General features: G+C 44.1%; 1 protein-coding gene across 1 annotated transcript in view; it reads right to left on the bottom strand.

The window, feature by feature from the left end:
* Positions 1 to 4,654: 4,654 nt before the first annotated feature.
* Positions 4,655 to 16,535, bottom strand: part of VSTM4 (V-set and transmembrane domain containing 4) — an 88,620-nt gene continuing 76,739 nt past the window's right edge. The window contains exon 8 of the mRNA XM_036829487.1: positions 4,655 to 6,037. Within this exon, the coding sequence (XP_036685382.1) occupies positions 5,912 to 6,037 (126 nt within the window). The 3' untranslated portion in view covers positions 4,655 to 5,911. The remainder of the gene's footprint in view (positions 6,038 to 16,535) is intronic.

Genomic DNA, 16,535 nt, shown 5'->3' with positions numbered 1-16,535 from the left:
CCCCTGAAGAACCAGGAAACGGAATCCAGAAGACGTGGGAGGATGAGGAGGGGAGCGGAGCAAGACATTTTAAACGACTCCAAGTTGGCCACAGGCTGGGCCAGGTGCAGTCATGGGGCCCCCAACTGGGGTTCCCTGAGAACTGGGGATGCGCAGGGGGGCTGAGGAAGGACAGGGACGGGGGAGATCCTGAAAGGGGAGGCTGGGCAGCCCTGATCCTTAGCTAGGCCAAAGACCAGCCCTGCAGCAGGCCAGGGTGGAAACAGGTAGGCTTCCTGGAGACAGAGCTTGACGGTGGGCGTGGGGCTTATGAGTGAGCTTCATGGATGTCCCTGGGCCGGGAGTCACCGGCTCTGCCACCAACTAGCAGGTCCTTTTCTGTCTCCTTCGTTTCCCCAGCTGCAAAGGGACCAGCTTCATCATGATGCTCTGGGGGACCTGGCAGTTAGGACCATGGCAGAGAGTCTCTAAAGGGTCCATCTTTAGTGGCTCGTGGACCCCTTTAGAAAACTGAAGAGACCGTCAGACTCTCAGATACGCAGTGCAAACTTCTGCATAAAAATCCCTGGGTGTTTGTGGATTCCCTAAGATCCACCCGTACACCCAGGAACCTGAGGTTCTAACCATACTCATAAATAGGAAGCAATCACAGCCGATGCCCCACCAGCTAGAAACCCGTAATAAAGGGAAATAGAACGCTAGCTCTTTCGGCAGCAGCCACGGCCCTCACACAGACCAGCTCCTAATGAGTCCTTCTCCTGTTTGCTGATGGAGGACACTTGTAATAGAGTTTAATGTGGAAGAACAAGGTGCATTTAACCAAAGCTGTAAACATCTCTAATTCTATTTAAAACTATAGGCTGCAGTACATTAACATTTGACAATCGGACACTCAATCGGTGTGAAGTTGGTTGAGCTGTGTTTATTAGAAAGCAGGCACCAAGTCATCTTTTATCAATGACAACAGAAGCAGAAACCCTCCGTGGCCACCCTCCGCCCCGCCCTATGCATTAATTAAGAGTCTTCTCCAAATCTTCCACCCTGTGAAAAGACACTGATTGCTTTGGAAAAAACCCCCTGAGCAGTGCAGATGCAGCTCAGCACCGAAGCCTGTTAGGCTTGTGCATTTGGGGAATTGTTTGCCCCAGCAAAACAAATCTTTTTTAAAAATGTGAAATGAACAATTAATTCAGAATGAGCAGAGGTTTAACCTCTATTCTACTTGACTGCTGCAGAGTTCACACTGCTGAGCCCTTCCTCCTTTCAGAAACTCCCAGACACAGCTTTCTCCGGCCATCTCCGACTCCTCTGACAGCTTGCTCTGCTCTGGTCCCCGTCAGGCTCCTCGCCTGCTCTCCAGACCAGACCTGCGGGCAGGGGAGTGCCCACCGCTCAGGCCTGGTACCTTCCCTCCTGGCTGACCCACCTCTCTCTGGAGGAGTTTGCTCACTGCCAGGGCTTCAGCTGTGACCTATATTCTGAGGACACCCCCATCCCCCCTGGGGTTCCAGATCCGCATTTCCCAACAGTTTACATCCTTGCTACTCAAAGTGTGCTCTGGGGACCAGAAGCATGGGCATCCCCTGGGAGCTTGTTAGAAACACAGACTCCCAGGCCCCACCCAGACTTCCTGAACCGCGAGCCACAGTTTAACAAAGATCCAGGTGATTCACACACACGTTAAAGCTTAGGGCGAACTAGTCTATCCTATCCCTCTGGACACTTCCCGGAGCCCAAATTCAGCAGGTCCAGGCTGAAGGCAGATCCTTCCTCCAAAAGATGAAGTCCTTCTTTGTTTTCCAACCCAGCGAATAGCTTCTGTCTGGTGTATGGGGCGGGGGTGGGGTGTGTTACGCTGGGCTGGGGGAAAGGTCAACATCCCCAGCACGTGGCTGCCTCATCTTATAACAGGCTCCCTCCTGCCCAGGGATACTGGAAAAACAGCATGTTCTATGTGGAAGCCAGCCTAAACTTCAGGGCCGGCCAGCCAGCACAGAAAGGCTCCCTCCAACATCCACATGACAGGGCTCGCCCTCTCAAGTCTCTACCCTGTGCCCTTCCCCTGTTGCCACAAGCATGGCTCAGTACTGCCAGGGTCCCTATTCCAAAACTGAGAGTCCCTCTCTTAGGAGAGCATCAGGCCTGAACCCTGATGGTCCCTCTCTGTGGAGAAGGGCATCTTCGGAGCCCTGTGAGGGCCCCACTGAGTGAGAAACAGACAGCGGCAGGAGCTCGTGGCTGCCAGTTCAGTTGCTGGATGTGATGGAAGTGGGCTCCTTGGGTGGTACCCTCAGTAAAATTCTTTGCTTCCTGGGCTGGGAAACAGCTTTGATGCATGCTGTATTAGTCAGAATTCTCTCCACTGCAACTTGACTAGCTTGAGCAAAACCAGGATTTAGATAGTAGGAGAAGTGGGTAGTTTATTGAATCGAAAGAAGATCTAAAGGAAAAAGAAGAGTCTGGGGGATCTTAGGGGCTGGGGACTGGGATTCTGTGCTCGCAGGACCCTGTCCTCCTTGCCTCTTTCTCAGCATCTCCTTCATTCGCCAAGCCTTCTCCACTTGGCAGGAGATGTCGCTGTAGGTGGTTCTGATAGGCGGCACCCCAGCTTAGCTGCCCAAGGGAAAGATGCTTTCTTTTTCCTAAGAATTCTGATCAGACTAGACTGGGCCTCATGAACGCTTTGGCCCATTTTTTTGTGGCCTGGGGCATGAGTCCCATTCTTGGCCCAGCCTAGGTTGTAGTCATGCATATCAGGGGCTGAGTGATGAACGAGGCCATGAGCAGTCCCTAAAAGCATCAACTGGTTTAGCGTTCTTATCCCAAGTGAGTCTTTGGGCACATCAGTGTGTGGGATGATGACTATGAACTAAAAAATATGAAGAGCCCCATGTCACTTTCACACCAACAAATATGAGGGGGAGGGTTAGGCTTGGCTTTTTCTTCTATGCCCTGTGAGTTAACTGAGACATGATGATTTAACGAAGAGGTGATCTTAAAGAAATCCCAGCCCGGTCCTCCTACCACAGCTGCTTTAGTTCAGGGCCTGGGGCTTTGACTTGGAAAGACAGGTGCATTCGGGGAATACCCCTTTCCCCCTCCTTTCCTCCTGTGAAGATTCTGCCATGCATGGCCTAGGCCGAAATGTACCGCCAAATCTGAGAGTATGTGCACTCTGCCTGCAAGTACCACTGCATTCCATTCTGAGCAATGGGTTCTTTGTTCTAACTTTATTTAAATGCACAGGCCATTTTCCATGTTGAGAACAGCTTGTCTGTAGTTGTTCCCACAGACGCTTTATAGCAAAACAAATTGAAGAACTTTTCCTAATTTCTATTTGAATGGTGTGTATTCCTTTACTTATCTTTAGAAATGTCAATACAGACTTAGTGGTGTATTTGATAGAAAACAAATAAGTAGACCCATTTTTAAGTTTATTATGACAATAATATCAAGGTTTATCATCCCAAAGAAGCATCAGATGCAAATCATCCATTGCTCCCAGTTCTGAGCAGAGCTTGGACAGTTTGCTTCTAAAGAGAATAGTGGGACAAGCTCTGCTTAGATGTTGTCAAGAGCTTCCATGATTCCCTTGGGAAGCATTTTCAGTAGACGGTGATGGTCTTGCCGCCTCCTTTTATACCCTATGTCAGCAGGTCCCCCACTCACGCACCTCAGTGTGGATTTATGCAGCTATGACCAGAGTTTTGGAGAGTCTGAATTGAATCATTGAATAGCAATGACTTGCTGCACTTAGCCTACAGCTACCAGCTCTTCAAAGCTTGTGCTCTTCTTGGTGGAATGCATTCACCTCCATATGTGATGGCACGGAGCTCCCACTGAATTTAAGGGGGTGGGTTTGGGGGTGATCGAAGTTCAGTTCTGCAGAGGCCTGGAGATCTCCTACTCCATGGCCCTCTCCCCACCATCGTCTCTTCACACACCCCGACTCTCACTCCCACCTGGCACTTCCAGGGCCCCACCAGTCCAAATAGCTCCTTGTGCAAATCAGGGAATCATCCTCCGTCCCCAAAACACCATATAACCATGTTCTGCTGGAAGACTGCCATGATAAACATATGATAGGATGCCTAGGATAATTATGATATGAATGGTGTACTAACCTTATATCCTCCTGTCCTAAAGAGATGCTCTGGGAAGTTCCTCCTCAAAAACTGCGCAGTTTATTCACTACCTTGGATATCTGGCAGAGAGGGAGGGAATGAGACGCAGGTACAGGCTAGAGAGAATGACTTCCTCTTTGTAAAGTCAGGTTATTTTTGCTTCTGGAAAATCATTACCTGCTCCTGATTGGTCCCTTTCCAGTAAACTATCATGGGTCTTTGGGAAAGTTACTGTAGAGCTAAGTTTACGGACAAATATTTACTTTTTAAAGTTATTGCAATAAGAGCCTTAAATAGTAAAGACATTTTCATTTTGAAAATATGGACTGGATTTAGCATGTATGTTAACATAGTGCACTTGTGTAGCTATTTATAGTGTCCAGAATCTTCCAATAGTCATTATCCCATTATAAGAATTCTAAGAGAGGTTAACTCACCTTTGTATAAACATAGAGTCTGAGACAATTAGGGGATAAGAAACTCAATCAAGTTCACATGGCTGTACAGAGGGGCACAACTCACACTCAAGGTTGTGTTTAAAATATATAATTTACCATATATACACGGTCCATTACAAAGCCAAACAACTTCTGTAGTGTGCACTAAAAATCCACCCAGACCGCACTCACACATCAAGAAGTGTCCTTAACGACACAGCTGACAGGATGACTCTGTACCAGAACGGATCTGCCTTCAGTGAGATCCTGGATGTCATATAGGCCCCCAGAGCCACTTCCCCATGGATCTATTTGCCATATGCATCACTGCCTCCCAGCCAAGCCAATTAGAATTCACATGCAAAGTTGAGTCGGGCAAGGCACTTTATAACAGAAGGGAGTTCAGGACACATTTTTCCAGCCCTGCGTATACTTCCTACTCTCCTACCATTGGGGAACCAGGCAAAAGACTATGCTTTCACACGAGAGGACATTCAATTAGAGTTGATAACCTCGGCACACTTCCAAGAGGTCCCCTTCTTCCATTCTGTCAATCGATGGCAACCCCCCCGGCTCCTTTGGAAAAAGGTGAGTGAGAAATTCTTGGAGAATATGAGTCTCTATACCAGGATAAGTCTCCCTGCCAAAGGGGTGGAAGCCCTTCAGAATGAAAGATGTTCTACTTGTCCGGTGGCCGTGGGTGATAGTGGGTAGAGAAACGGGCACTGGGGTATCCAGATAGTTCACTGTCAGCTTAGATGTCAGACTGCCCCACAATCTGTCTCTCTGCCCTTGAATCACCAGGGTCAGTGCATCTATTTAAAACAAGAGATGCTATCTTGAGTGACCGCTTGCAATAAACACTTTGCACTGCTCTGGGTGCCCTGGCAATGTTATCTGATCCTTTGAAAACCAATTAGTACATATCTACCATCTCACACTTGGGCCTATAATGGCATGTCCTCTAGCTATATATTATGAGCTTGATATCACAGATACAGGAAGGGTAGCAGATTAAAATTCAGATTAAAAAATATAAAACCCAAAGAAACAAGAAGAAACATGAAGGGGTTTGGCTCAGCAGAAAATCTCCTTGGATGGTCTCAGAATCAAGAGTCCTCACTGCTCAGGGCTCAGACCCAGAAAATCTTGTTCTGGGAGATTTGTCCAAGGGCTGCAGCCCCTGCTCTTTTGCAGAGAGGAGCCTTGTGCCTCTCTGAAGGCACCTGGGCTGCCGTTGGAATGGGGCTCCCACCACACAGAAGGCACAAGTGAAAATACAAAAATAAGGACTTTGTATCCAAGGTTTCATAAATAACTGGGGTGGCGGATATTAAATACGATGCAGAGTTACAGTTTGTTCTCCTCAAAGAGGATCTGGGCATAGACGGTGCTGGTGGGAATGCCTTTGGCAGCCTGGTGGGGCTTGATCAGCTCCAGCTCAGCATAAGTCAAGTTCTCTTCGGCAATCTTTGGCTATAAGACAAAAAACAACACAATTTGAGCTGACTACCGGGAGTTCAACATCACACATACATTCATCAGGCATGTATTTTCATAGCACTTTGGGGATTCAAAGGGAAACAAATGGACAAAAAATTAAAAAGGATATGTAAAACCTAAATAACATAAGATAGATCTTGTTATCGTATATAGAACACTATGTCTTGCAAAAAACACTATGATTTATTTTTAAGTTGTCACAGAATACTAACAAAAAAAATGATTAAACATGAGGCCACAAAGTAAACTTTAATTCTGAAAAGTAAAATAATGTAACTACAGTCTCTCATCAAAAGGATAAAATAGAGGGAGAGGGGCTTCCCTGGTGGCGCAGTGGTTGAGAATCCGCCTGCCAATGCAGGGGACACAGGTTCGAGCCCTGGTCTGCGAAGATCCCACGTGCCGCGGAGCAACTAGGCCCGTGAGCCACAATTACTGAGCCTGCGTGTCTGGAGCCTGTGCTCCACAACAAGAGAGGCCGCGATAGTGAGAGGCCTGCGCACCGCGATGAAGAGTGGCCCCCACTTGCCGCAACTAGAGAAAGCCCTCGCACAAAAACGAAGACCCAACACAGTCATAAATAAATAAATAAATAGATAGATAGATAAATAAATAAATAAAATAGAGGGAGAGACAGAAACAAAAAGTCCCAAAAATTGACAACAAAACTAGAATGCTACCATCTAGAAATTTTAAGTGACTTAACCTGTATAAAACTGAAATTTCAGCATATCTTGAAAATAATGATGAAGATATTACATGCCAGAACCTAAAGAATGTAGTACTCAGAGAAAAATCATAACCTTAAATATCTATATTAAACAACATGAATTAAATGGATCAAGCATCCAACTGAAGTTAGTAAAAAAAAAGAACAAAATGAAGAAAAGCAGAAGGAAGAATGAAAAAAATTAACACTAGACTGTATAAGTCAGAAGATAGAAAACAGTAGAATAATTAAAAATATCCAAAAGCTTGTGCTGGAAAAACACCAATGAAACAAACAAAAAAATTAATCAAGATAAAAAGGGAAAAAGCAAAAATGAATCAAATAGGAAATGAGAAAGGAGGTATAATAAAATGAAAGAAATTTTAAAACTTCAACTTTGTTCAACGTATTGCAAAAACCTTGAAATACAGGATAAAATGAGTACTAGTCCAGAAAAATATAAATTATGAACATTAGCTCCAGAAAATGTCAAACTTCTAACTACCATCAAAAATAAAGAATGAAAAGAAAGGAACAGAGGAAGGAAGGCCAGAAGGAAGGCAAGAAAATATTGTCAAAAGCACCAGGCACAGGCAGTTTGATAAGAGAATTTCTAAGCGAGATTCCTTTAAGGAACAGACAATTCCAATATAATTAAACTGATCCAGAGCATTACAGAAAAGGAAGAACTTCACATATTTTAGAACATGTATTAGTATTAGTATAAATGTATTAGTATAAATTATTAGTATATTAGTATAGTGTATTATGTATTAGTATAAATTAGCATAAATCAGATTTACTCCGAGACTATGAAAAGGCACACTAAAGATAGATAATCACGTTCAAGTTGACTTTTTTTCCAGGAATGCAAAGATGGTTCAATATTAGAAAAATCTATTAATATAATTCACAGTAGTAACAGAAAGAAAAACCATATGGTTATCTCTATAGATGCTGGAAAGGCATTTAATAAAAATTTTAAAATTTTTGTTAAAAATAATTCTTGATAATGTAGTCACAGATTTTTTTTCTTACCATGATTAAGAAACATTATTAAAATAAAGAATAATTGGTGATCCAACTCCAGTCATATTAAAAATAAAGCTGCTATAATTAAAACACTGTGGTATCAACAAATGAATAGACCTCAATGGGACTGATGAAAACATCCAGAAATTAACCCAAATATTATTTATCATTAAATGGTGTTGGGATACTCGGGTAGCCATTTGAAAAACAAATCATATCCTTTATGTCATTCTTTACATTAGATAAATTCCAGATGAATTAAAATTTTAATATGGAAAATGAACTCATAAAAGTGTTAGAAGAATGTGTGGGGAAATTTTCAAAAAAATAATCTCAGCATATGGAAGGTGTTTCAAAGTCTAACACAAAATCCAGGAGCAACAGAAAAAAGATATGTAAATTTTCATGCTATATATTGCAGAATATTCGCTAAATAAAGTCAAAGGACAATTGAAAACATGAGCAAAATATTCGCAACTCATATGAAAGGGCCTTACAGTTTAACAAAGATAATGGCCAACAGTCCATTAGAAAATTAAGCAAAGAACAAGAGACAGGACCAGAGAGTGCACAGGAAGAGAAACACAAAGGCTCTTACACATATTAAGTGTGACTCAACCTCTCTCAAAATAAGACAAAAGCGATTTAAAATCACTTAGACATCAGTTTTTGTCTTTCAAGTCGACAAACAAACTAAAAGTTTTTCAAAAGAAACAGAAAGAAACAGGTCCTCTTGTATATTGTTGGTGGAAGTGTTTATTGGTACAAGCAAAAAACTGGAAACACTTCAGTGGACATCAATAGGAGCCTGATGCATTCATAATGGAGTATCTGGTACAGTCTTTAAAAAGAATGATGGAGCTGTATATGTATACTGTATGTTTTCCTATCATTTGTGTAGTGTATGGGAGTATATATACATGTATATATGTTATATACTCAGAAAACCCTTGGAACTCACCTGGAAGTCAAGAACCTGGTCTCCAAGTTTCCCTCTGGGGAAGTAAATGGGGTGGCTGGAGAGAGACTCAACCTTTATTGTAGACATTTGTTGGTACCTTTCAAATTTTCTAGATGGTACATTATTTAAACAGCACATTAATTAATTTTAATTCACAATTAGAAAAATAAAAGCTGGTCACTAATTTATAGTCGTAAAAGACACATCACTTTCATTTAAGCAGCCCTGCTTTTGTTTTTTGCCTGCTTTGGCTGTGTTGTCATTGTTTTATTTTTATTTTTTGGGCTATACCTTGGGTAACTCACCAGAATTCAGGACAAATAAATCATACACATTCAATTTAAGTTTCTTAAAAAGTATGCCAAAAGCAAAAAGCCTCTTTTCTTTTGAGATGAAGCATCACACTAGAGGACAGGGAGCAAGAGACAAAGAGAGAATGTAAAGAACTCCTTACGGCCAGTACTGACTGGTCAGGGGCGACCGCCGAGCGACCTTCAAAATTGTCTGGCCCTTTTTAAATTTCAACGTTAAGGACAATTATAGGGATCACAGCCTCCTGCTTGTCTTCTGATACCAAAAATCTTTACGTTGTTTCTTAGTCATCCATATCTTACCAGCCAACAAAAATACCATTTACATCTTGCCTTTCGGTTTAATTACATTTCACATTATAATGATTCCATTTAGAAATGCCATGTGTCCTCAAATAAGCACACAAAACCCAACTCATGTAAATTTTAGAACCAAGATTTATGAAATCATATTGTCCAGGTGTTTTATTACATTACTTTGAAATTGCATTGTTTTCTAGCGTAGATTATCTGTTTATTCTTAAGTTATTCCATTATGTTTGGATACGAAAAATAACACTAGCTTTCTCAATACAGGTCACCAGGCTGGCTTGGCTGATGTGTTGTTTTCATACATTTTTATGATGTTCCTATAGTAAACATAATTTAATAAAGCCAAAGCACACTAAATAAATAATTGCATCTAGAAAAGCAATAAAAACAAATAAAATTAGTACTTTCATAAGTGGAAAGGTACTTCAATTACTGCTACAAGCAACAACCCACCATAAAATGTGTAGAATCATTTCCCTTATGCATATTTCTGGAATATAATAATTTGATTGAAGATATGAGGCAGCACACAGGAGGCTCTGAATTGTGAAGTGTATACAGTTTCCAACAGGAGATGCATAATATTAGCCCTTGGCACCTTTAAAGAACGTATTGTTTTTCTGGCATGCATCCTTGGCTATCCCTATCAACCATGTGCTTAATTACATTTCCCAGCTTGTTTAACTAGAAATAAATTCCTAACAGCCACTGAAATGGGCAAAATGTAGACTCCTCACCAGTTTTCACCCAGCTACCTTTCTTTGCACTGACGCTTTAGTGGAAGGTTTAGGTGCATTAAGAAGTAGCTTAGAGAAAAGTAATGGCGTATCAGTGAGACCAGGTAAGACTGTAGAACTGGTAGTAAAACTGGGAGCCAGGAGCAGAATGTAAAGGTTAAAGTGGGCAAGTGCAATGAGGCAGAGGCAGGGTGAGGGACCTGCTGCAGGGCCCCACCTGTATGTCAGGTGATGTCCACCATCTTGCCAACACAAACCTGTTTGGATTTAAGATAAGGAATCACTCCTAATGTGTATGGCAATTCAAGAACTGGAGTACAGTGAATGGGTCTCCGAAGGTGAATCAAGACATACTTCTGTTAGTTCCCTGACAGCTTCTGGCCCTCAAATGACCCTCTCTTCAAGCCCCCGTCCTGTTCCTGGTGGTGCAGGAAGTACATGGGGCATCAGCACTCAAGAAGACAAAACTTAATACTCTTGAACTGGCTGTTCACAAACACGCCTGCAGCAGCTCTCGATTACACTGGAAAACACAAAGGAAACTGTGGAAGGTACGGCTTCCAGGCCTCAGACATGAGCTTTACACTTAGGTCTGCTGTTGCTGTGTTCCCGGAAACAGGAGGGGGCTGGGGACCAACAGCTGGAAGTTCTGGTAGGGTCCTTTAGAAGAGGCTCCAGAACTTTCTAAACATGTGAGAAGCAATAGTGCCATATCCTCTTCCCAGGACTGTTTGGTTTTACTTTCTTTTCCCTTTCACCCAGCCTGGAGAGACTCCTGGTCCATTTCCCTTTCTATTCCTCCAGCAGAGGCCTGGTATGTGTGTCAACTGCTTGGAGTCTCGTAGGTTCTAAACCCCTTTGTTTTATGTGCCTTTAATCTCACTTTTCATACATTTCCTCCTAGTCGTGAAGAATCCACTCCCTAGTCTGGAATGGGATTCTATGAGCAAGAGGGGATGGAGGTTCAGATGCAGACACGTGTCACTGCACCCAAGGAAGGTGAGAATAAAAGGAAATTCTCCCGGTTCAGTGAAAGTGTTCACGGCAAGGAGGTGAGGAGAGGCCGTCACCTGGTGGCTGCCTGCAGAGCGTGGGTGCAGGAGGAATTGGGTCAAATGCCAGCTGTGGGACCTTGGGCCAGTTCCATCACTGGCACTCAAGGACCTACCCTGCTGATGTAAATGAGGATTTAAATGAGATGATGTATGGAATGATTCTGGCACCACTGGGCCTACCCCAGAGAAGATGCTAAACGCGTGCCTGCTGAATGAATAAATGTTCTGGTGTCATCATTTTTCTCTAGAGTGTCAGCTCAAATATCCATTTGTGTACCTTCTGAGATCTTCATGCGTTACCAACAACTATGTGAACTAAGTAGTCCTGGATATCTTCTGACACATAAGGAAGAGATTCTAGGAAATTAGTTGTTATGGGCTGAATTGTGTCCCTGCAAAATTCATATGTTGAAGCAATACCCCAGAATGTCACTATAGCTGGAATCAGGGTTTTTAAAGAGGTAATTCAGATAAAATGAGGTCATTAGAGCAGGCCCTAATCCGATATGACTTGTGTCCTTATAAGAAGAGGACATTAGGACTCATATACATAGAGAGAGAAGACCATGTAAAGATACAGGGAGAAGATGGCCATTTATCAGCCAAGGCAAGAGGCCTCAGAAGAAACTAGCTCTGCAGACAACTTGATCTCATACTTCTAGCCTCCAGAACTGTGAGAAATATTTGTTTAAGCCACCCAATCTATGGTACTTTGCCTGACAGCTGAGCAGACTGATAGATTAGTCAGGATGGTGACAGAAGAGAAGGGAAGAGGGAATGGGCTGCCTTAGTGGGAGAGGATTGGGGTGGGTGCATATAAGAAGTCACTGCATTTTATGTCAACACGGGAGGAGAGCCGTCCTCTCCCCCTATTCGGTGAGGAACAACACTGGAATAAAGAGGCTCTAGGACTCTCTCATATGGCACAACCCCCACCCCCCAAGACACACACACACACCCCTCCCACCCCCCGCAGCCCTGCCCCCCACGGCGTAGCTGGACCCTGGGCTGCAACAGACCTAGCTGCATTGCTGGGCCACATACCTATTAGCTTTTAGGAAACATGGGATGGGGATGCTGGCATTTATATCCTGCTAAGAAGGGCGCTTGGCTCCAGCCATGAGAAGGAAGCTACTGCAGGCAGCAACCGAGGCCCAGGCACAGCTGCCTCCATGTGAATAATGGGCTGCAGGACAGTCTCGCCCTCTGAACTGAATCCAGGGCACAGACAGAGCCCACGCTTATCCTCATCTTTACAACTGAGCAAACAGAGCTCTGAGTGTGGAGCAGTCAGCTTTATCGAATCAGGTTGCTTATGCCCGAATCCCGGTGCACCCACCTGCCCCTCCCCAGCTCTCCCTGAAGCCACTGCTTTTGTTGCCACTTCTCATGCAGCTGATATAAGGAGAAGCAAACCTCAGGAAAAGACTTGGACGAGGTTTAGCAAGTGTTGAGTAGAAGACAGATCGAAATCCCACAGAAAAGGGCTCCTTGATCCAGGGAAGTGATAATACATCTGTGCGCTCAGACCTTCGTGGGCAAGGTGTCTTGTCTCTTCCCAGTGAAAAATAAATGGAATTAATTTTGAGACTTGTGGCAAAAAGAATGGAAACCAGGGCCCACATGCTCAAGATATTGGAGCCTCTTGGTCTCAGGAAACCAAGGGCCCGAGGTTTAGGTAACTGAGGGTTGAAATTCACTCCATGCTCAGCTTTCCCAAGAGGGTGCAGGGCTGTTCCAACAGTGCTGGGGAGCCCTTCTGCAATCTGTCTATTCAGAAGGGGCACTCTTCTATAATCTACATAAAAGTGCCATATGCACTAGCAGTGGCCCTATCCTATGCCCAGATATCTTGTTGTAAAAGACAAATAAATGACAATCTGTTTCAAAATAAAATGAAATACATAAAATAAACCATGATCTTGGAAATTCCTACTCCCAGGGCTAAGTGGAAGTGGCCAGATGGTGCGGGGCAGTGACCTGTGATCTCCGGTAGCTCTCAGCAATCACGGCGGCCTGGAGTCTGCTGTCTCTGGTACAGAAAAAGAGGACCCAGCCCACTGTGGGTGTAGGATTGGGTGGGGCTCAGGATATGGGTGTCAACATGAGCCAGAAGCAGGGCTAGATTTATTCTTTCACAGTACCTTCCTCTCGGATCTTTCTGATCTGTTGTTTGGAATATCAAAGAAGTTCTTTAGCAATACGTGTTGTAGGTTGCAAGGCCCCAAGGGAAGGCACTGATGTACTTTGGACACCCTGCCACTGCTAAGAGTGCCAAGGCTTATGCTCTAGATGCAAACTATCCCACGTGACTTGCTTTCAGTCTTCCTCCCAGGTTCCCCTCCTGTAACGTCCTAAGCAGGTGAGGGGAGCTCAGGTTTCAATTTATGCTGGATCCCTCGGCATGGAATTCCCTCTCCCCTCATACACAAGGTGGACCCCTCCTCCTTCAAAACCCAGCCAAGCCCTCGGTGAGGACTCCCGGACACTATCTTTGGCCACATCTTCCTCCATACAACTGCCCAACCTTGTGAGGTCTTCTGAGATTGCACTGGGATCCACCATGACATATTCTCTCTCCCTCTCTCTCTCTCTAATAATAGTAATTATCAAACTGCTCACTGGCCAAAGAATGAAGAGATTTTATAATAAATTCTTATTTATTTATTTACATAAATAAATATTTAAACCTTTCTAAGCATGCTCCTGAGCTATGTTCTCCAACACAGGCAACACCCCCTAACCCCCCAGCCCACAGGTTCACGCACGCACCATGCACCCCCAGCCCTAGGATTACAGATCTACTCACACCTCTCACTATGCCTTCCAGGGACACCAAGGAGATTTTTATTTCACTTTTTAATTTAATTTTCTTAAAAGACGTGCAGTAAAAGTGACTTTTTAGGGGGATCGTTGTATGCATCTGAACACAAGTACAGGTTTCTGGGCCCAGGACACAGGACAGTCCCATCACATGCCCTCACGCTTTCCTCTGAGGTCATGTCCTCCCTCCAACCTGACCATGGGGCAACCTGATCTGTGTTCTGTCACTATGGTTTTCTCTCTTAGAGAATGTCATATGAAAGGCATCCTACAGTATGTAACCTTGTGGGATCAGCTTTTTTCTCTCAGCATAATTCCCTCACATTTCATCCAAGCTGCTGCACGTATCAACAGTTTGCTCCTTTCGATGGTAAGGAGTATTCCATGGTGTGTCACATGCCACACTTTGCTTATACGTTCACCTGCTGAAGAACATTTGCGTCATTTTAAGTTTTTGGTGGTTATGAATCGAGTTGCTATACATATTCATTGCAGGTTTGTGTGTGATGTGTCATTACTCCAGGGTAAACACCCAGGAATGGGGTTGCTGGGTCGCATGGAAAGTACGTTTAACTTCAAAAGAAACTGCCAAACTATTTGTCCAAAGCGTCTACACCATTCTACCCTCCCTCCAGCAATATCTGAGAGTTTTAATTGCTCTGCATACATGATGGCACTTGGTGTTGCCCGTATTTTTTACTTTAGCCATTCGAGTAGGTGCTAGTGATCCAGTAATTACTATTTCACTGTCCCCGAGGGACTCACCAATTCTAGACTTGCACTCAAGTTCTCAGTGATGGCCACTGAGCCAGATTAAATTTCCACACAGCACGACATCCCCTCAGAAGAACTGGGAAAGGATTATCACACAGACCAGTTTTCTAATGCAGTGATGGAATCTTCTGGACTCCAGGTGTAACAAAGTGAGTATGCAAGTTTCAAAGTCTGAAACACCATGTCTCCCATCCCCTATCCTTCTGTCCTGCCAGTGAGGAGACGCTGCTACAGCAGACGACAGCCTCCAGGCTGGACCTCCCACTTCTCATTTAAGCCCCACTTACCCCCAGTTTTAGGGTGATGATTATGGGACATATATCTATGGGGAAGGATTTACTGGATAAAACTAGCACCAGAAAAGTCAACCCCCAAAAGGCAGAAGTTGTGTAACTCTTGGGAACACACCTCACTTCGAGCTCCTAACTGGAAGTTTCTTGAGTGTTTCATTTTGTTGGTGTGTTTCTGGGGTTCAAGCCAAGAATGAACTTTCCTACTAGGAGAGAGAGAGATTTAACATTCTATGCAGACTCCTGCAAAACAACACTTTTTCACAGAGATCACAGTTGGACATGCAAGTTGAATTAAATTGCAGGAATAAAAGAAAAATGCAATTGCAGCCACTGCAAGTTCTCCAATGTCAGAAGTTCAATTGGGTAATACCATTACCGCAGCAACAGATCAATAACTAGGACATGGGATGTTTATGCTAACGTCACCTTAGAGTTTAAAAATGTGATTGCAGTTCTACTGAGTTGCACGATCAGGAATCTATTTACCCAAGAGAGAATTACATATTATCCATATTATCAAGGGCAGACTTCCTCTTCCCCCTTTGAGATAAGTGCTCATTTTTTATTCAACAGAGGAGTACCTGATAAAACAAACTCTCGCCTCCCAATATCCGTACACGTGCAACTATGGCCACTGGGGTGAGGGATGCCGTGCATTCAGTGAAGCTCTATTTGATGGAGGGCCCTCAATGGATACCTGTAGGTCCCAACTCAGGAAAGAAAACTCTGTTGTGGTCCTTATATGTCCTGTAAGAATCAACATGCCTTGGAAATGAACTTGACTTAATTTTGAGTTCCAAAGGTCTGCTGACTGTTTATGTTTATATGTTTATTTATATTTAAACATATTATGGAAAGAAAAAGTAGAGTTCCCTGGTATGCACATTAAATTAAAATAAAGAATCAAACTGAACAAACGAGACACCTTTCCAAGACAGAGATGTTAAACTGTGGTATGAAGGACACAATCCAGAAGTGACTTTGGGAGGCGACAGAGGATGGGGGTTGAGAAGTGGTCCGAGACAGAACTCAGGAAATGTCAACTAATCTTCACCAACTCATTCAATCCTCACATACCAGCCCTGAGGGATGCGAGGTGGAGCCAACGGTCATGCCCACTTCACAGAGGGGCAAATAGGCTTTAAAAGGCAGGTACGTCACTCACGGTCCTGCAGCCATCGCCGGATGGAGTCTGGACTCAGAGCCAGGCAGGCCTGCCCAGAATCCACCCTCTGCTCATGGGCAGTGCCCCACACTTACAAGTACAGGGCCAGCCGCAGTGACTAAGGCTCTGGTGTGGACGCCTGGTACCCAGGTGAGCCAGCCAGGCAGACAGCAGACCTTGAAATCCCAAGGGGGAAAAGAGTGACCTTCCAAAGACAAGGGAGAAGCTTCACTGGCAGAAATCTCAGGAGGGGGTGTTTTCAGAACAGGTCTGCACTGCTCAGTGGGCAGGTGAGCTCC

This window comes from Balaenoptera musculus, chromosome 16 (assembly GCF_009873245.2).
Source record: "Balaenoptera musculus isolate JJ_BM4_2016_0621 chromosome 16, mBalMus1.pri.v3, whole genome shotgun sequence".
NCBI lineage: Eukaryota > Metazoa > Chordata > Mammalia > Artiodactyla > Balaenopteridae > Balaenoptera > Balaenoptera musculus.
Note: the sequence above shows the minus strand (reverse complement) of the source record. Positions and strands in the feature narration are given on the sequence as shown.